This window comes from Chiloscyllium punctatum, chromosome 32 (assembly GCF_047496795.1).
Source record: "Chiloscyllium punctatum isolate Juve2018m chromosome 32, sChiPun1.3, whole genome shotgun sequence".
NCBI lineage: Eukaryota > Metazoa > Chordata > Chondrichthyes > Orectolobiformes > Hemiscylliidae > Chiloscyllium > Chiloscyllium punctatum.
In genome coordinates this window covers 11,786,172-11,808,625 of record NC_092770.1, presented here as the reverse complement: position 1 = coordinate 11,808,625, position 22,454 = coordinate 11,786,172, and the positions used below count along the sequence as shown (strand labels likewise).

Sequence of the window (22,454 nt, the reverse complement as noted above, 5' to 3'; positions counted from 1 at the left end):
AGGAACCTGCTTCTGGCATCCTCTCCCTCTAGTAGTTGTAAAGTACAAGTCAGTAAACACCTTAGCAATTACCTCTGCATGTGGCTTGCTTGTCATGCAACTAAACCATTACTCAAAGTGATTTTCTGCCTTCAGAGCTGAAAACTAAAATCCTCTTTTCTTTTGCTTGACAGAATATATTACAAACTTTCATCATCATCTCCTGCCAATAAAAAATGCAAAGGAATCTTCAAGAGGCATTTTCGTTTTTGTTATAATTTCCTCACCACTATTTCTATTTATTCTGATTTTATTTTGACAGCAACAATAAATGTATATTAAATATAAAATGGGCTTTCCAAAACAATTATATTCTACCCACCTTACTTTTGATCAAGGCATTCATTTTTCTCCATATTTGCTTGTTAACAAGCCTTCACTCTGAATAAATTCCAAATTCACAAAGGCTAATGTTGTGATGGAAAAGGATAGACTGGATCTAAATGTTCTAAATTGGAGGAAAGCCAATTTTGACAATATTGGGCAAGAACTTTCAAAAGTTGATTGGGGGTGGACAGTCGCAGGTAAAGGGAAGGCTGGAAAGTGGGAAGCTTTCAAAATGAGATAACCAAAGACTAGAGACAGTATGTCCCTGTTAGGGTGAAGGGCAAAGCTGGTGGGTGGAGGGAATGCTGGATGACAGAGAAACTGACCTGCTCCTTAATGAAGGAACAGCGCTCTGAAAGCTAGTACCTCCAAATTGGATGGTAACCTGGTGTTGTGTAATTTTTAACTTTGTCCATCCCAGTCCAACACTGGCACCTCCTTAGTATAAATACATTAACTAGGGAGAGAAGAGAGTCCCTTAAAGATCAGCAAAACCAGCCATGTGTGGAACTGGAGGAGTTAGGGGAGATACTAAATAAGTATTTTATATTTGTGTTTGCTGTGGAGATGGATATGGAAGCTAGAGAACTTGGGAAGTAAATAAATCTTGAAAAATGTCCATATTACTGAGGAGGTGGTGCTCGTTGTTTTAAAATGCATAAAGCTGGATAATTCCCCAGGACCTGATCAGGTGTACCCTAGAACTCTGTGGGATGCTCAGGAAATGATTGCCAGGCTGTTTGCTGAGATATCTGTATCCTCGATAGCCACAGGTGAGGTGCTAAAAGACTACAAGTTTGACTAAAATGTTGGCACTATTTAAGAAAGGTGGTAAGGAAAGCCAGAGAACGAAAGACTGGTGAGTCTGACATCAGAGGTGGGCAAGTTATTGGAGGGGATGGTGAGGGACAAGACTTATATGTATTTGGAAAGGCAATGACTGATTAGGAATAGTCAGCATGGCTTTGTGCACGTGAAATTGTGTCTCATTAACTTAATTGCGTTTTTTAGAAGAAGTATTGAAGAGGATTGATGAGGGCAGAGTGGTGGACATGATCTATATGGACTTCAGTAATCGCATAGAATACAAGGAGAACTAGCCATTTGGATACAGAACTGGCTGAAAGGTAGGAGACACAGGGTGGTGGTGGAGAGTTGCTTTTCAGACTGGAGGCCTGTGACCAGTGGTGTGCCACACAGATCAGTGCTGGGTCCACTGATTTTCATCATTTATACAAATGATATGGATATGAACACAGGAGGTGTAATGAGTAAGTTTGCAGATGACACCAAAACTGGAGGTGTAGTGGACAGCAAAGAAGGTTACCTCAGACAGAAATGGGATCTTGATTAGATGGGCCAATGGGCTGAAGAGCGACAGATGGAGTTTAATTTAGATAAATGTGAGGTGCTGCATTTTGAAAAGGCAAAGCAGGGCAGAACTTATACACATAATGGTAAGGTCCTAGGGCATGTTGCTGAACAAAGAGACATTGGAGTGCAGGTTCATAGTTCCTTGAAAGTAGAGTCACAGTTAGACAGGATAGCGAAGAAGGGGTTTGGTATTCTTGCCTTTATTGGTCAGTGCATCGAGTACAGGAGTTGGGAAGTTTGTAAAATCATGAGGGGCATGGATAGGATAAATAGACAAAGTCTTTTCCCTGGTGTCGGGGAGTCCAGAACTAGAGTGAAAGGGTGAATGGGGAAAGATATAAAAGACACCGAAGGTGCAACGTTTTCATGCAGAGGGTGGTACATGTAGGAATGAGCTGCCAGAGGAAGTGGTGGAGACTAGTACAATTGCAACATTTACAATACATCTGGATGGGTATATGAATAGGAAGTATTTGGAGGGACATGGGCCGGGTGCTGGCAGGGTTGGGATATCTGGTCGGCTTGGATAAGTTGGACCAAACGATCTGCTTCCGTGCTGTACATCTCTATGAGTCTAAGTGTGGGTAGGTTATGCTGCAACTATTAAAAACTTAATTTCTACATCTGGAATATTCTTTACAGTTCTGAAATCCACATTATAGGAGGGATATTATTGCACTGTGGAAGGTACAGAGGAAGTTTACCAGAACGTTGCTTGAACTGGAAAGTTTTAGTTATGAAGAGAAACTTGAGAGACTGGAGCTCCTTTTCCTTGGAGCAGAGCTGACTGAGAGGGGTACATAATTAAAATACATAACATTATGAGGAATATAGGCAGGGTAAACAGGAAGAAACTTTTGCCCTTGTGGAGGAATCAATGACTATGGGTATAGATTAAGGGAAAGGGGCAAGATTTTAAAGTGGATGTAAGGAAAAAAATATTTCACCTAGATGATGATGGGAATCTGAAACTCATTATTGGTAAGGGTGGTAAGAGGCAGAAATTCTCATAACATTGAAGTAGTAATTAGGTGTATATATTTGCAAATGAAGGTTTTGGACCAAGTGCTGTAAAAAGTGATTAGAATAGTTAGATGGATTGGCCATGCTAAATTGCCCATTGTGTCTAGGGATCTGTAGGCTAAGTGGATTAGCCATGGGAAATGCAGAGATAGGGTGGGGTGGAGTGGTGGATCTGGATGGGATGCCCTTCAGAGAGTCAGTATAGACTCAAACGGCTTTAACACTACAGGAATGCTGTGAATTGTTGTTTTGGATCGGTTTCGATGGGTTGAAAGACCTTTTTGGTGCTGTCAACCTCTATGACTATGATTATCACCTAACAGGCTACTTCCTACTCCTCACTGGCTGGAATTTGAGGTAGCCTCTTGTTCCTCATTAACACTCAGGTGTTGATTCTGATTTAATTTCTGAGGTAGTCTGCTTGGAATGACTTTCCCAATTCAGGATCTTTTTGTTGCATTTCTATTAGAGAAGCTGGGCTAAAAATGTCAGCCTTTGAAAGAAAATATCCAGAACCTTCAGCGGTCCAATTCTCTTTAGTAAGACTTGAGGAAGAATTTACTTGAATGCCCTGACCTTTCCTTTGTAAAAGGTTAAAAGGGAGTATGCTCCACCTATTTTAATACTCAATTTTAATATTCAATTCCCCGTTCCTTTCCTGACACACCCTTAAGCAGTCTACTGGTGCAATAGGTCTCCCATTTAATTTCCAACAATCACCTTTAATATAGCTAGTTTAATTATAATTATACCTATTTTATATCGATTTTTGCTTGTTCTTTTTCACCTTCCTTATTTCAACAGCACCTCAGTGTTATGGATAACTTCTGTCTGCATCAACCTGCTTCTAATGACACCCTACTCCTTCTCTTTGGAGGTCATGAAAGTCAAGTTGACAATGACCTTAGCAATTAACTTCCTGTGTGGCTTACTAAATTCATGTGACTTCTCAATGCTGCTTTGAACTGACTTGAAAATGACTCACTGAACTTAAAATTAAATTTAGACCTTCACAGAACTGCAAACTAAAATCTACCTTCCCTCAACTTTAGAACCCAAATTCTTAAACAGCAATGTACTATGAACATCTACGTAGAAAGAAAACAATTCATTTTTAAGTATAGGGCATTTCCAGTTGCATACTATCACTTTTTTAAAAACAAATCTTCAGTTTTACTAAATTTATTCTTGGGATATGGGCTTTGCAGGTTGGACCAGCATTTGTTGTCCATGCCTGATTATCTTTCAGAAGGTGGTGGTGAGCTGCCTTTTCAAAACGCTGCAGTAACATGTACTGTAGTTAGACCCACAAAGCCAACAGGGAGGGAGTTCCTGGATTTCGACCCAGTGACAGTGGACGAAAGGCATTATATTGTCAAGTCATGATAGGTTATTAGCTTGGAGGAGAGCTTTCAGGGAGTGGTGATATTTGTTCGAGATGTTAGCAGTTGTGGATGTAGAAGGTGCTGTTTAAGGATCCTTGGCGAATTTCTGCAGTGCACCTTGGAAATGGTACACAAAGCTGCTACTGGGAGTTGGTGGTGGAGGGAGTGAATGTTTGTGGATGCAGTGCCATTCAAGCAGGCTGCATTTTTCTGGTTGGTGTCAACCCTTCTTGAGCATTGTCAGGGCTGCACTCATTCTGGCAATTGGACAGTATCACATCAGATTCTAGGCTTATGCCTTGTAGATGACAAACATGCTTTAAGGAATTAGGAGATGAACTACTGGCTGCAAGTTCCTAGTCCCTGTACTGTTGTAGTCACTGCATATGTTTGGCTAACCCAGTTCAGTTCCAGTCAATGGTAACCCTTTTAATGGGAGAGTTACCTTGTTGGTAGTGCCATTGAATGTCAGATTGTTGGTAGCCAAGAGAATGAGGAGGCAAATGACTAAAGTTTGATGAAAACCAGAAAATTCTTAGACAAATGAGTCAGCTTTCCAACTAAACAATTTAAAGACAAGGGAAGGAATTCATGTCCAGTTCTATGGCTGACCAGTCATTCACACGGTCATTATTCTTGATTGCACATTGAACAACCAGCAGCACCTCCAGAATACTGCAGCCAAATTAATATGAAAGTTGACTCGCCTCAGAAAACTGGAGATTACTACCTCTGAAAGCAGAGTCAATATGCTACCCATTGCTTCAATTACCCTGGTCCACACAACTACAGGGGTCACCAGATGAACGTGGTAGCTATCCCTCCCTAAAGTTGTCATGAGGGTTATTTCTGGAATTTTAAAGACCAAACTAGTCATATGGCATCTTGTGCTTGCATACACCAAACTCTGATGTTTGCAAAGAAAACACTGCAAGAAGGCTTTTGACTGATTGTTTACAAAGCACTTTCACTGATCCATGCACTGGTCTGAAATTCCACAGTCCAACTGGAACACACTCCGTTCACTACAAACTGACGACAATGCCACCTCTTGATGTCACACCTTCTAGTTAACTGAAAACACGACCAAATGCAAACTGGTTATTGGTATGAGTGGTGAAGTCCCAGGTTTTAACGTTCCACAGAAGATCTGGGCAATTCTCAACCACTTGAGGATGGTTCAAGGAAGAGGAGGCCTATTGCTCCACGAATGGAAGACACAGAACAGCTAAAATTGCGGCTGGCACCATGCAAGTCAGACCATCACCCACATAATGGATGCCTGGTCTGAGAGATCCCTTCATTGTAGCAACACACTGCATCTACTGAAGCTTTTAAATGGATTGATACTAAATAACACCAATAGACTTCAATAGAAGTGAGCACTGGGTGGGGAATACACCAGGTGGTCAATACACAAGGTCTATTTTACACGCTGCCTAAGGATAATTCATACATCACACATCATCAAGGACCAAGCAAAATAAATGCTTCACCTGAAAAGTGGCTGTCAAAACATTGGTGTTACACTAGCAGTGTCTTTTACCTCTGAAATATTCCACACGATCACATGCCTTCTTCTTTGGCTTCACAGGGGAATATTTATTTTTCTTATTCTTGAACAAGGCCAGTCGCACAACTGGATCTGGGGCATGAACAGGAGAAAATCATCAGAGTCTGAACTTCAGCATGACTAAGTGATTCAAATAGCAGGGTATTAAAAATGTGCTGAAGTTGACAGGGCTACAAATTAATTACAAAAGCAATTTTAAAAACGGCCCTGACTTTGAACATAAGTTTCAGCATATAATTTAAACCACTTCTTACTTTAAATCATAATACTGTTTTGTTTTCCCATCCAGTTTCTTGAAAAGCTGGCAATTACTCCCATCACTCCTTTCCTTAATTTACAGGCCACATTTGTTCAACAGTCATCCTCATATTTTTGTTTTATCTGTCTCCCAGGAGCCATGTTAACACTTTCAATAGCATAATGTAGCTCAGCATTTGAAATTTAATTGTAAAAGTGGATATTCTGAACAGGAGTGATCCAGGCAGGTAAATCAAGGTGTGTGGTAATGTCTGGTTAATCACATTGTTAAGCTTGTTAATGTCTTTATTTAAGATTAAGTAGTAACAGATGCCTATCAATTGTCTGAGCACCAGTGAGACTGTATCTGTAGCTTGAGGAAAGAGCTGCAAGACTGAGTAGTTAATAAACTTTATCCACAAAGGAAAGTGTCTTATTTTTCTGTCTCACCGACTGGCTTGGATCCATTTGACATTAGTAGCAGAGCATAGTTGTCTAAAGGTGAAGATTGGAACTATGGATTGAATTTATCAAAATTTGGCAAAGTATCAGTTTCAAGGAGTTTTCTAAAAAGGATTTCTCTTCATGAGTTTGAGAGTTTCCCTTCACAATTTAATGAAGCTTCCCTCGTTAACTGTACATCATCTTCTTGTGCTCACTAGAGGCAGAAGTGCTTGCTGGTCTTTGGTCTTTGTCACCAATGGTGCCATACGTAATGCACAGCTGTGCACCAGACCAAATGCTGCCAAATAGGAATAGCCCTTCACAGGTGCATTTCAACTTAAGGTGTCGGTATGCTCCAAAGTGCAGTATCAAGGTAATGAACTATATTATAGATGAGTTGGACATGTGCCATGTGTTGACACTGTGCTTGGCTGATGTCAGCCTTCATGGATGGAATGTATGGGTGATGTATGCCCATTGTGTCCTGAGATGTTAAGGAATGCTGGCCAAGATGGGGAAAGTACCAGTGAGCTCTACCTGCCCAGTAACCACTTTGACCTTTGTGTCAGGAATTGGCACCATCCAGTTTCTCCTGCTGTTGGGGAAAATAGCAACTTGTATCTAAATGCGGTGATGTTAGGTAATAATGAGATGTTAATGCATGCCAGTGAGTCCTTGCTGCTCACTAGCAGGATCCATCTAGCTGTTAAAACCTTGGGTGGAAAAATCCAACTTTTTTTTAATCTCATCATCAAAAATCTCTTTTTTCCATTCTCACCGTATTTTCCCAAACATCTAGCTAATGCTCAGGTTCAGGTCATTCGTGGCCTGGGAAAATTCAGTCCTAGAGTGCCTCGCAGATAGAAGATTGTAATTTGAGTTACATTTGAAAAGAATAGTTGGAATCCAATGTCAAGTGTCAGGATGCAATTTTCCACCAATGTTCTGAACCTTATGAACAATGCAAAAATGAAGTGGATATATGAACAAAGGGCATGGCCTTGACATCATTGCTTCCTGATTAAAGCAGAGTCAGATCTAAAGCATTTTTAAACGTACAGCCTAAAGACACTGAGGAAATTTGGATAAACTATTAAAATTTATGGGCAAAAACTTAATAAAATCATCTATTAAATACATATGAGGCACTGTCAGACTTAGATAAATTAGAAAACAGGATGGATATTCTATAATGGAATTTAACAGCCTATTTCCAAGATACAAAAACCTCTTCAGTGCTAGTCCATAGGTTATAGGACTGTGATATGATGTCAAACACGCATAGACTACTACCGCCACAGAGAGGAACTGGCATGCACCTTTATGATGCCCGTAGATAATTTTCTGTACCCAGCTTCTGCGGAATTTGAGCAATGCATGAAAAACTGAATAAGTAAGGGCTTTAAGATTGGTGGTCAAGCTTCAAGGCCTTGAAATATGAAAGATTAAATTTCAAGCAGAACAAGTCAAAAATGAATTTGGATCAACAATCTTATTTGAGCAGGTCAACCACATTCCAATAAATAGGGCCAAGTCCTCACAATAAAAGCAGCCTGCACGCAAGGTAGAGACTGACCAGTTAAGAAGTTTGACTGCATGACCAATTCAACTGAACAATCAGACTCAGTCTTGGTTGTCACCAATGAAATGGAGTATCATGTTAAAATATGCTATGGTTGAGCAGGTTTTGAGAACAGATACAACATTAAAGAAATTAAATTCCGATAAAGGTGTACGCAGGTTTTTAACTGGGAGGTAATCCAAAATATTTACAAACATACAAATTAAGAGCAGAATTATTTCAGTCAGCCCTTCAAACCGGTTCTACCATTCAATAGGACATGGTTGATCTGTTTGTGTTCCAAATTCTACATTCCTATCTATCCCTAACTGCCTTTGATTCACTAACAAAGATCTATCTACCCCTGTCTTAAAACTATTCAAAGAATACCCATTGTTTGCTGTCTGAAGTAGAAGGTTCCAAAGTCACACAATCATATCATACAACCAAAGTCACACAACCTTTTATCACATCCTAAAAAGTTGACCTGCTGCTTTGTATCCCACCAGCCATTATACTTCTTGGCATTTTACACTTCCCTTTTCCCCACCACTTTTTAGTTTAAACTCTTGTTGACCACCCTATTTACCCTTTTTGCTAGAACATTAGTCCCAGCTCAATTCAGATGGAGACCATCCCAATGTACAGATCCCTCCTGTTCCAATACTGATGCCAGTGCTCCATGAAAAGGAACCCCTCTTTCCTGCACCACTCTTTTAGCCACGTGTTTACTTTCCGTATTGTCATGCCCCTATGCCAATTTGCACGTGGGTTGGGTTGTAATCCAAAGATTATAACCCGTTCTCTAATTTAGCTCCTATTTTCTTATAATCTCTTAACAGGTCCTCTTTCCTAGTATTGCTTCTGATTTTGTCTCGACATAGGCCACAACAACTAAATCCTTCCCGTCCCTCTCCAACATCCTTTCAAACTGGTCAGAGATGTCCCTCACCCTCGCACCAGGCAAGTAATATACCATGCGGGACTCTGAATCCTACTTACAAAGGATGCTATCAATTCTGGTAATTACAGAAACTCCTTTAGCTACCACTTTCACCATCCTTTCAGAAAGAGTTCCAAAGACACTTCAACTACCATTCCCCATTTATCTCATCAAAACCATTCAGGATCTCAAATGCTTCGATCAAAATGCTCCTCATCTTTCTAAATTCCAGTAGAAATGAGCACAGCCTGTCCTCAGAAGATAAAATGCTCATTCCAGTTGCCAATCTCATAAGTCTCCTTTGAACAACTTCCATAAATCAGAAGATCAAAACTGTGCATAGAATATGATATATAATCTGATCAATATGCTGCATAACTGAAGCATAAGATCAGTTTTTTAATGTTAAATTTCTATCCTAATAAAAGCTAACACCCTATTAGCCTTCCTGATTATTTGCTGTATCTGCATGCTAAGTGCTTGTGACTAACGCACTAGAAAACCTAGATCTCTCTGCACCTCAGAATTCTGCATTTTCCATTTAACTAATTATTTGTTTTTAATTCATATGTTTAAGTTAGTCATTATTAGTGATGCTTCACATGGCAATCTTCCAAAAGGATATTCTCGAATGACAGGGTTTATCACATTTGGTGAAAGAATAACAAATGTTTTCCATTGGCAAGGGAATCCAAAAAAATATGGGTAGTGAAAACCACTTTAGCTGCTGAAATAATGGCAAGACTGAAAGCAACAGATATGGGAGTGTCCTTACATAATATCCCAAGGAAATCAAAGAAAAATGTATAATGGTTCTCTTTGGGACAATGCTCATTCAACAAAGAGTGTTGTAAAGAAACGGGTGAGAATTGATCACCATAGTGTGAAAGGAAATCTTGGTAAGAAAAGAGATTTCTAAAATAAAATGATTAGATGTCCTTGAAGAAATATATCTTGTATTATGATGAGAACATGGAATATTGTGTTATGAAAGATTAATAACTTTTTTGTTAATTGCTTCATAATTATTTCCTACATGTGGAAAAATTACATATTTTTAAAGAATGAGGGATCTGGTAATGACTGATTGCATTACAATGTACAACATAGAAGGAAAACAGCTACAATTAGCTTTAGAAAAATTGTTATCAGAAGTTTGAATTTAAAGAAGTGAATTTATTAATGTCTGATTAGTTACATCATTATGTTTGTCTTTGTTGAAATGTAACATGGATTTGAACACATGGATAGCTCAAAGATCATGAACCTTTGCTTACATATTATAACACAGCATGAGGCTGGCATTTTGGCTTAGCTGTATACCAGTTGGTGCAGGTGCAGATCCCTCAATTCCTTAAGCCTACTCCACTATTCAACAAGATCATGGCTGATCTGCCCCTACTGTCCTTTCAGAAAAATCTCCAAAAGCACTCAACCCTCAGATGGCCTAATGCCCTTCTTACATGGGTGATGGCTTATTTTAAAGTGAACTCTTAAATAGAGAGGTAATGCATCAGTTAAACAGGGCATTGGTGAGGCCACATCCGAAGTTGTGCACAGTTCTAGCTACTGTACTTATAGAAGGATATTAAGTCCACCCTTTCTTTCTATGAGCTCTCCTGTCACCACATACACCCTTTTTCTAGAGAAGGATTTTTTTGAATGATCCAATTGCCCTTCCTCAATGTAATCACCTCCTGGTGGAGGCATTGGTACATCTACTTGAGCTGTCTTGCTCAACAGTGCGGAGGAAAGATTGAGTCCTTGTGGGGATTGTGAGTCCTTGTGGGGATTGCAAGCCCTTGTGGGATAAGCCCAGCACATAAGCCCAGCACAGAGCAAATACAGGCCATGGTTAAAGAAGGACTGTAATTTGAACTTTTAACTTTATTTCTTTATCTACTACTTTGTACTGACAAGAACTCTAATGTTGAATTTTTCTTTTTGAATTTTACTCCTTTGTACCTATGATTTTCTACCTAGGTACCTTGTACCAAAGATGGTGCCATGAATGATAACATTATAAACTTTTCCCATGCTCCAGTATTCCTATCCTTGAGAGCTGTGTCAATAAAACAAAATCATGATTGTAAGTGTATCAAGGATTGCAGATATGGCCTACACCACTGTAACAGGTGTAGCCAATTGGAATACAGGTTGCTCACCTACTCCAGCGTGAGTAATAACATCTCTGCACAGGTAGATTTGAAAAATAGGTTGTAACATAATTTATGTTATTCATTAATGAAATGCTGGGCTGAGCCAGTATTTATCACTCATCCCTAGTTGCCTTTGAGAAGGTGGTGTTAAGCTACCTTTTTGAACTGTTCCAATCCATTTGTTGTAGTTAGACACATAAATCCACTTGGGGAGGGAGTTCCAGGAGTTTGACCCAGCAAGTGTGATGTGTTTCCAAGTCAGGATAGTGAATGCCTCCGAGAGGAATTTGCAGGTGGTGATGTTTCCATGTATTTGCTGCCCCTATCCTTCTGGGTGTGAGTTTGGAAGATGCATGCAGTGAGACCTTCTGATTATGGTGCACGGAAGATGCATAGAATATTACTGCTAGTAATGGATGAATTTTTATCATAAAAAATAACAAGCAACAAAATGTTCAAGATTTAAAAAGCATTTTCCTGATTGAAGCATGACAATTGAACGAAGAAGCATTGATGTACTGTTTTGACATTTGCAATTCCCATTTTGAAGGTTTAGTTTTGTTCATTTTTGTTTTACATTCTCAGCCTTCTTACTCAGAAAGCAGAATGGCGCCAATACAATGACAGATCTATGGATACTGTCAATGGGCAGACTGCCAAAAGGCATAGTTGAGTGACTAGGAAAGGAATTCTTTGCCAGCTACGTTTTCCTCCCTTTCCTGAATATTCTGGGACTGATGAAAGTCAGCCTCATGGGGCACATCAAGAAAGTATGAGATGCAATGTGGAAACTCTGCTGGGCCATCTTGGAAAGTATCCATCAATTTAATATCTGGTCTTATGCAAGCTATTTTTATGAGTATTGCTGATTTAAAAAAAAAGACATTTTATTAAAGCTTTTCATCTTGCACTTATCAGGACAATTTGCAAGAAACACTAATGTGAAAGGAAAGCAACATCTATACTATATGAGAGCACTGGATGAAAAGTGGGCTCCAATTGGTAGGGAAGTTGCAATGGGTGATGCATAAATTAATAATGACAGACTGATAACTGCTAAGTTTTGCTTAATTTTTTAATTAAGGCAAGTTAATTCTGCTGATTAATCCATTGCCCTGAGAAATGAACCAGAGAATGGCTGCCATCTATTTTGAATTGAAACAGGCATAGAATATGTATATGTTTCTTCTGTGTACAAAGAAGAGGACCTTGTGTACTAAAAATGTAGCTTGTAATATATACAAATGCAGCATGCTGAGAGCCTGGATATCCAGCTTAAATTGGCCTTGGAAGACTGGGTATTACCAGTGCAGTTTCACAATTGTAACGTGCACCCTTGTTGTAAAATTTGGGATCAGAGAAACAATAAAATGTCACATATGGATCAAAATTGGAAGTCCAGATTGAAAAAAAATTAGATGAAAGTAGAAAATTTCATTCCTCTATCACCAAGCATGAGCACAAGAAGTCTAAAACATTTTCTAGCCTTTAAAGCACTTTTGAATTGCAGTAACTATTGTAAAGCAGGAAACAAAGCAGCTAATTTGCTTATTGCAAGCTGTCACAGTGATCATAACTAACTTTTTAGAAGTTCTGCTGATTGTGGGATAAATATAGATTAGGAAACCATGAATAACTCCCTTTCTACTTTGAAACAGTGACATGGAACTCCTAATCACAAGGATAATTCAAGATGGAGCTTAAACATTACTGAAGAACATTTCACATGACTTATTAAATGACAGACTTAGAAGGTACCATTGCAAATTCCAAACTGTGGAAGTGAGTCTTTCTGGATGAGAACAAGTTGAGGCAGGTGGGGGAAGATGTTAATCCATGGGCTTCCTTTCAAGAATGAAGTGGACAGCTCAGAGAAAAAAAAAAGAAGTGCACAGGAAATATCTTCAATGAAACAGAGATGACTAGGGTTGAACAAACTGAAATCATCACTGAAGTATAAGGAATTAGGTAGATAGGGTAGAGAGTGGGGATGGGCAATAAAATGGGAGTTCAGAGAATGGGACAAAAACAGGCTGAAACAATCAATCAAGCAAGTCATAGAGATGTACAGCATGGAAAAAGACCCTTCGGTCCAACCTGTCCATGCCAACCAGATATCCCAACCCAATCTAGTCCCACCTGCCAGCACCCGGCCCATATCCCTTCAAACCCTTCTTATTCATATACCCATCCAAATGCCTCTTAAATGTTGCAGCTGTTCCAGCCTCGACCACACCCTCTGGCAGCTCATTCCATACACATACCATCCTCTGCGTGAAAAAGTTGACCCTTAGGTCTCTTTTATATCTTTCCCCTCTCACCCTAAACCTATGCCCTCTAGTTCTGGACTCCCCAACCCTAGGGAAAAGACTTTGTCTATTTATCCTATCCATGCCCCTCAAAATTTTGTAAACCTCTATAAGGTCACCCCTCAGCCTCTGACGCTCCAGGGAAAACAGCCCCAGCCTGTTCAGCCTCTCCCTATGGCTCAGATCCTCCAACCCTGGCAACATCCTTGTAAACCTTTTCTGAACCCTTTCAAGTTTCACAACATCTTTCTGATAGGAAGTCTCTGAAGATTCTGAAGAAGAGTCATACCAGACTTGAAGCATTAACTCTATTTCTTTCTCCACTGTTGCTGTCTGACCTGCTGAATTTCTCCAGTGTTCACCATTTCATTCCAGCATCAGTATTTTGCTTTTTTATTACTTTTAGTTTAGTTTCTACATATTTTACGGAGGTATAATAAATTGATCTTGTAGAGTTGGAGAAACAATGAGATTGGAGGAAATAAGCTGTAAAATATTAGATCAGCAACAAACTGGTAATTAATAATTTAGTGTTTTACAGTAGAAAGTATGAAAATGAGTCAGATAGCTGTCTTCAGCTTATTTAGTGATTGTTTTGCCATTCAAAAGCAATTGCCCACTTCATCAATGGATTTAGTTATAGTAATACCCCTGTTGGCATTGAGAGAATGATGAAGCTCAAGCCCAAAGAAAGAAAAGAGCATGGAATTCTCAATAATAATCAAGACAGGGTACTACAAGGAAAGGATCCAATATTATTAAAAATGTTGGTGACATGGAGGAAGGGTGCTTCTTGAGTGAAAAACACAATTTGAAACAAAGGCATCACTAAATCATGGATTATGTTGATCTTGAAATTCCTTGACATTGGACATAGGGAGATGAAAGTAACATCCTTATTAAGAACAGATCATTTAGGGTCAGAAAGGAGAAGATCAGAAAAGATAGTAAATACCCAACTGGCAAGAATAATTGAACAAAAGGTAGACTTAGAATAGAGTGAAAGGGAAAAGCGAGTAGGAATTGGTTGCTATTGTAGAATTGCTTCAGCTTTCCAATCCTTGCTGTCCAAAAGGAAAACAAAATCTTTTGATCAAGTGGCAGATGAGACATCAACTCTCTCACAAAATGAACAGCATCAATGTCGCACCAAATATTGTTCATTTGAATAATAATTCTGAATTAACATGCAAGTAAGATAACAACCTATGGTTATGATAAAACTAATTACACACAAAAGACATGCTCACAGCATATCAAAACAATAAACACATATACATTTGATTTAAGAATAATACACTGTGGCGGATGAAATGGTTAACACTTATCTTGAAATAATATGTGAATGGAACCCAATTCTTTGCCCTTCAGAAAGTCCTACTGGATGACTGCCAATTTGCAGGGGGGAAAGTAAACATACCCAGCAATTTTTTAGCCTCTGCTTTCTTCGATTTCATTTTCTGAGCTCGTTTCAACATTAGCTGTGCAGTATGAACATTCTTAAAGCCCCTATCAGTAACAAGAACAAAAAGATAAATAGTTAAAGTTAATGCAATTTCCTAGAGACGGTTTACAATAAGTTATACATAAATAAGAACAAGTGAAAATATTAAATAAATTTACCTTAAAGGCTATCAACAAACAGAATCGTTTACAATTATTTTTGAAGTATTTTTACAGAACTTTATAGAACACCGTTTTCTATCAATCTCTTCCAATTCAAAAGTATACTTCCTCGCGATGTATATGTACAATAAATCTTGTTTCCAGGTATTATCCAAAACCAAAGTCACATTGAAAAGCTATTTTGAAATGCTGAAAACTTTAAAAAATGTGGAAAATTACTTCACTTTAGTTTGAAAGGACGTACTGAATTAAATTGGGAGTTTTGGCGAAGTTGATTCTTTTTAATAGTTGTGACAGGAAGTACGAAGCAAGATGCTTTATTTCTTTTAGAGTGATTCAGTTTGTGAAAAACTAGCTTTGTAAATTAATAAGGTGTGCTTACCATTCCAGAGAGATCTGTTCTTCTTTCTGTGACTTGAAGCCTTGCTTACTGCAAGATGTAGCCTCAGAGAACCCTGAAATAGTTCTACGGTGTGACCAAATAAAAGCAAAATTATTTCTACCTTTGACACTGTTAAAAGGAGCATTACTCTTCAACAGATCCAGCATATTAAAATAGTAGGTAGTCTTTTAACTAGAAACAGAGAGTTTGGCAGGAAGTGGAGTGCAGTTGAGAGGAACAAAGCTCAAATTATTTCTTAATATTTTTTAGATGTCTTCAATCATAGGTGTTATCTTATATTCATAGCCAAACCAGAATCAAGATTAAAGGTTAATGTTACCAGTCTCAAGACAGATCTTAAAGCTGACCTTTTATGCTTCTGACTGGATGGGAATGAAGTTGACTAATATGAAAAGGTGCATGTTTATTGCCAGCGACACCTGAAGTTTGCTCAACAAGATAGCTTTACTCTCCTTATAGAATTATGGTAATGACAGAAGCAGCCTATTAAATAGATTGTTCCTTGCTCCTGCTATGTCTACATTTAGAACTGTTGGGCCAGTCTTCGAGAAACAGCTAATTAAATGTCACCTGATGCAGTGAAGCAGCAGCTATGACTTTGAGGCACTAGCCTAAGTTAAAATCAGCTGGTGAGTGTTGAAGCTGCCAAAGAGGCACCCCAATACAAAACTCAATGAATTAAATTTATGAAGAGGTGTGATCAAATATTAATTTCAAATAATATTGGCAGGACCCATCTGTGTTTGGTTCAGACAAATGTGCTTCTGATAAAAGGGTAGTATTTATTATGGGGAATACTGAAATGACACAGAAGCTAAATAATTAGTTGATTTGTTTTTACTGAGGAAGATACAAGAAATCTCCCAGAATCAAAGATCATAGTGATCAGGGAGAATGAGTTGTTGAAGAAGATTACTAATAGTAAGGAGGTTGTACTCAAGAAATTAATGATGCTGAATGTTGATGTGCCCCAGAACCTCACAGTCCACATCCCAGAGTGATGAAGGAACTAGTTATAGAATAAAAATCAAAAGAACTGCAGATGCTGTAAATGAAAAACAAAAAACAGAAATTGCTGGAAAAGCTTAGCAGGTCTGGCAGCATCTGTGGAGAGAAATCAGAATTAACATTTCAGATCGAGGGATCTCTCCTCAGAATCCATTCTGAGGAAGGGTTCCTTGAGCCAAAATGTTAACTCTGATTTCTCCCCACAGATATTGCCAGATCTGCTGAGCTTTTCCAGCACTTTTCGTTTGAATTGGTTACAGAGATAGACAATGCATTGGTAATCACCTTCCAAACTTTCAGAGATTCTGGAATGATTCCTGTAGATTAGAAGTTTGAAAATGTTAGCTCACAAGGAAGGGGAAAGAGGAAAAAAAACCTACAGAGCAGTTAAACCTTATATCACCAGTAAGGAAAATGCTAGATTGATCATAAATGACGTGATAAATGGACAATTTGGAGAAAACATGATCTCAATAGGCATAGTCAGAATGGATTTGTGAATGTAAAATAGTGTTTGATAAACCTGTCAGAATTACTTGAAGGTGATACCAACAAAAATAATAAAGGGAAGCTGAAGAATGTGGTAGATTTAGATTTTTAGAAGACTTTTGATAATATTTTTCATAAGTGGTTGGTTAAAGCACGTAGAATCATGCACATTGCAGAAAGAGACCATTTGGCCCATTGAGTCTGCACTGACCCTCCAAAGATCATCCCAGCCAGATCCAGCCTCCGGACCTATCCCTATAACCCCACATTTACCATAGCCAACCTCCCTAATCTGCAAATTCTTGGACACTGAAGGGTAAATTAGCATGGCCAATCCACCTAACCTGCACATCATTAGGCTGGGAGGAAACTGCAGCATCTGGTGAAAACCCAAACAGACATACAGACAATGTGCAAACTCCTCACAAACAGGTTGTAATTGAACCTGCGTCCTTGGTGCTGTGAGGCACCATCGTTAACCACTGCCTCCATGCCACCCATGCCATGTGGTAATATACTGGCATGGATTAAGAATTGTCTTACAGACAAAAACAGCGTAAGAATAAATATGGGTCATTCTCATACTGGTGTATTATGAAGATGTTGTAGTACTTTCTTAGTAAGATTTGGACATGATTAGTATGAGGGCAAGAATATGACATATGGAATATTATGTGGAAAAATGGCATTCACTTTGGTAGGAAGAACAGATCTGCATTTCTTAAATGGTAAGAGGTTGGAAAGTGAAGATGGCTAAAAGGATTCTATAAGCCCTTGTCAGTAAGTCACTGAGAAATAAGGTGAAGGTATAATAAACAATTAGTAAGGCTAATGGAATGTTATCCTTTATTGCAAGAGGATTTGAGGACAGGAGTAGTGAAGGCTTGTTTCAATTGCATGGAAACTTGGGTAGACTGCGCCTGGAGTACTGGGTACAGATTTGGTCTCCTTATCTCAGGAAAGATATTATTGCATAGAGGGAGTGCAACAAAGGTTCAGCAGACTTGTTCCTGGGAAGGTAGCACTGTCCAATGAAGACAGATTGGGGATACCTGGCTGATATTCTCCAAGTTTCAAAGAATGAGAAGTGTTCTCATTGAAACTCACTAAATACTTAAAGGGATAGACAGAGTAGATGCAGGTAAGATGTTTCCCTTGGTTGGGGGTCTAGAACCAGGGAATACAAATTAAAAATAAGGGTGATGTCATTTAGGACTAAGATAAAGAATTTTTTCTTCATTCAGAAGGTGGTAAATCTTTGGAATACTCCAGATCAGAAGGTTGTGGAAGTTAGTCTTCAAGGTTTTTTTTTGATTATCAACGACCTGAAGGCTAGTGTGGATGGGGTGGGTCAAAGGCACTCAGTTGTTCAATCAGCCATGATCATACTAAATGGAGGAGCAGGCTCAATGGGCTGAGTGACCATTCCTGCTCCTATATTATTTGTATCATCTGCAGTAAGGACCATGTAAGCATCTGGCTAATTTACAATATTGTTATGACCACTGCAAGAATGAGACGAGGAATGAAATTGGTCCACCCTCTAACCTAAGTCATAATGTAAAGCTTGCCAGTAGCAGGTTTCCTCAACCCTAATCAGTAAATGGTACAGTGTGGTGGAGGTTGGGTTTGCTATTATAAATGAGGGGGATAATTTGTGTGTGATTTAACACAGCATTCCAACTCCATTAGACAGTAAAAGAAAGTATAAAATTTACTTTGCAATTCCATGGAAATGATTGCAGCGTACATGGCACATGCTTTCCAACAAAAATAGAAATGTAGCTTCCTACGAATTCAATTTGTGTGCTGAAATGTTGCCACTGCTGAAGCAGGTGGGTGCTTTAAGTGCTCAGAATGGATTTGACCTTTCTCTCTATTAACAGGGCAGTAAGGCTTCTAAATTATTTTGAGGCCATTACCTTCCTGTTAACACCAGATTAAGGCTAGTGATAATCAACCCCATCTGTTTGGGTACAATTTCTCTATTTTTCTTCCCTCTGTATGGTTTCATATACTTCCTTTTCAAATACATACATAATTCTGTATCAAATTAGGCTTTGTCTTTGCTTCTCCAGTCAAACCAGTTGGAATCTTCTGCTGTCGTTGGTGGCAAACCTGGGGTAGAAAGGTCACGCTAACCCCTCCACTCACTAGTCTTCCCATGGCCCCTTACACTGTACACACTAAGCTATGGCACTTCCAGCTATGAAGTGGCATGAATGGAGCATGAGGAGTGAGGTTGATAATTTTTTTAAAATTGTAGTTGGGTTGAAGTACCACAGCACCGTGGTGAGCCTTTTAAATAATACACTAAATAATTCAAGTTTCAATTATGCAAATTGTTCAATTATTAGCTATATATTTTTGAAACTTCATGATCAGCGAGTTTTGAGAAGATTTATAACTCAGGTTGAGGTTCTAAATATAGGTTTGCTCGCTGAGCTGGAAGGTTCGTTTTCATGCTCAAATTCAAAATTCCACAAACATGAATGAGGAAATATGCTCAGAAAATAAAGAGAAAACATGTATAATCTGCAGTCATGAAGAACTAAAACCTTTAAATTAATGTTGTGGATCATTTCTTCTACCAAAAACAGCAACAATATGGTTAACTAGTACCTGTCCGCCATATAGATATACAATGTATAAACATGATCATACAAGTTATTGTCTGATGATTCTACCACCATGTTCAAGGAAAGAATTTATTGTCTCTTGTTTTGGAAGTTTGAAACATCTATTCTTACTATAAAACTACCAACACATAGAGGTTGATTTTCAATTGCTCGTTGGCGCTGGGAATGGCTAAGGATGTGATTCGACAATCATGTTCTGAGAAGGTGAACTGCATCCCACTGCCTCCACAATAAGTGGCAATTTTCAAAGAGAGGGAATGGGGAATCCAGTCCACTCCAATTAACAGACCATTAAGCACCTTGTGGAGTGTGCTAATGGTTCATAAAGATCGAGAAAGTGAGGTTTAATATATAAACTGCCAGACCTGAACAGTTTGGTAAACATTGAGTGCTCAGATACCAGGCTAAAAGCAGGCAGAAGTGAAAAGTTTTTTTTAAAGTTGAAACATTTTGGGATCTGGGAAGTCTTGAAACAGTTCAAATGCATTATCTTTCATTTTGCTACTGGGTCACTTTTCTCTTGATCGAGGCTGCCAGTTCTCCAAGGTGATATCTCCAACATGGCAGTCATCTTATTTTGTCATTCATGCTCGGTGGCAGCTACAGCACCCTGATAACACTCAGCACAACCAACAGGCCACCAAGCTCACCTCAAGCCCAATTAGGATATCTAAATAGGAAGATCATGGGTACAGGAGCTGCATAGCTGTAGGGTGGGGTCAGAATGCAGAAATTATCCAGACAATGGGTCCCTAACCCTGAATTAAAAATCAGCCCATAGGGTCCAATCTTATCTCATTCAAGACACCTTTACTTAGAAAGTTACAATCTGGTCCTCTTTGTAGCCTTGCAAAAAAATGTTTCATTATTGTTAAATATTTCATCAGTTTCTACCTGGGAGTTTGCACAAAACTGGTAGTCGTTGGTGAAAGGGATGGTGATCCAAACTTTTCAACACTATTGATGTCATCATCCTGCCATGCTCGCTGCCGTTGCCTTGGCAAACCAAATAAATCAGTGGCTTTATAAGCAGGAGTCTGGGAAATATTTACAACACAGCTTAATTTTGAAGAAATAATTACAATATATTACATTTTAAGGCATGCTTAAACAAATCATTACACAGACATTCTATTTGGGAAACTATTTTAACGGATTGATAAATAGAGGACAATGCCAAGTGGTGCTTTTAAGCTTGTCATGTTGCTGCAGATTTCATTTTTGCACACTTGGGTCACCACTATGATATTTCCTATTCTTATGTTTCTTATGTTTCCACATTCATTCCTAATTGTTCACAACATCACAAGATAATCATGGAGAAGCAAGGCCATCAGGATTGCCTTATCCCAACCTCTCTCAATTTCATTTCAATTAATGTTCTACATTTACCTGTAATGTACTATTAGTTATTTTATATATTTATTGAGGACCATTTTAAAAGCAAAAAAAACCCCTGCGATTCAGAGAAAAACAGAGTTCTGGATAAGCAATTTCCAACAATTTTTCATTGTCTTCACAAACTTGAAACATGTCCAAGACATTGAAAGCGCTTCTTCTTCAAAATAAAACATTTTTTAAGAAAAAGATCCTTCTCTATGGAATAATGGATAATTGCCATATATCTGGATGGGAGGATTTTGACCACTGGCATAGTGTTCTCGATTCTTAACTAATTGCCATTTTGGAATTCTTTTTTAATGCATAAATTCCAAGAGGGAGAATACTGTAATGGAGATAGTTAGTCACAGCAAAGCTGGGAAAGAAGAAAATAGCCAATGAGAAACATAACATTACACCAACAAAAAATTGCAAGCGTGCAAGAGTTTAAATGCCTTCCAAGATGACCATTGGTGAAAACTACCAGAGTAACTTCACAAGAGAAAATCTAGTTAGAAAAGGATTGCAACAAAAATCCAACTGCAAAGCAAAAATACTAAAAGTAAAGCAAAATACTCAGCACTCCTGTGTGAGCAAAATTCTCTTAGCAATGTCAAAATGTGAGCTGGTAAATGTTGACTGGCTTTCAAGTATTCTGAGCATGTTGCTAGGGCAATACTTTGTATTCTACATGCCACCTTTACATCACCACTTTGAGTGGAATTTCAAGACCATAACAGGGTTGTTTAATCCAACATGATCGTATTGCTTTACCAACAACTGAATGTGTTCTTACTACTAAAATACTTCTTGCCCAAAGTTAAAAATTTCCAGTTTAAAATATCAAATTTGTGAAGCCATTCTAAATATATAGAAACTACTCAAGCTTCCTTTCATATGGATCAATTCAACTAACCTTTTTCGTCTCATATAACTGATAGATGAATTGAAATGCAAAAGATAAGCAGAGAGACAAATCAAATTGCTGTTAGTTAAGATATTAACGTTTTGGTTTATTGCAGTTCTTCAAATTGTTATCTAAGTCGGTCTGAAACGTTGCTTCTGTCTTTTTTTACAATTACAGTATATTTTCATTCATTGTTTTCTAATTTTGTGCCAAATTTACAGCTGTTGTACATCACTTAATTACCACCGCAACATAAAGGACTGAAAAACAAAATAAAAGAACACATTTTTTAAGTAATTGGGGAAAAACATCAGTGACAAATTTCATCTGTTGCAGTGATGGTGTCTAGATATTCTGAAGTAATTAATTTTTACAACTTTTTATTTCTTGATTCATTATCCTAACATTCCAGCGAAGTTCTTTCAAAATAGAAATGGAACTAATTGGTTTCTATAATGCAGCACATTACCTTTAGTTGCTGATAATGGTTTTCAGTTGAGAAAGCTTGGGGAGAACTTGCAGGCTCTGAGGTTATCCAGTCTTTGTCCAAAGTGGTCTGAGTGAAGAAGCAGGTTTTCAGATAGGATTCAATAATTGGAGTGAAATAACAAATGAAATTATCTTACCT

The 22,454-nt window shown here is 38.3% G+C and overlaps 1 protein-coding gene across 1 annotated transcript in view; it reads right to left on the bottom strand.

The window, feature by feature from the left end:
• The window catches only part of lrriq1 (leucine-rich repeats and IQ motif containing 1), a 183,768-nt gene that overhangs the window by 46,035 nt on the left and 115,279 nt on the right, over nucleotides 1-22,454 (bottom strand). The window contains exons 20-24 of the mRNA XM_072552684.1: nucleotides 22,296-22,382; nucleotides 20,434-20,576; nucleotides 15,383-15,466; nucleotides 14,795-14,883; nucleotides 5,695-5,793 (exon numbers count right to left, since the gene is read on the bottom strand). Coding sequence (XP_072408785.1) covers nucleotides 5,695-5,793; nucleotides 14,795-14,883; nucleotides 15,383-15,466; nucleotides 20,434-20,576; nucleotides 22,296-22,382 — 502 coding nt within the window. The remainder of the gene's footprint in view (nucleotides 1-5,694; nucleotides 5,794-14,794; nucleotides 14,884-15,382; nucleotides 15,467-20,433; nucleotides 20,577-22,295; nucleotides 22,383-22,454) is intronic.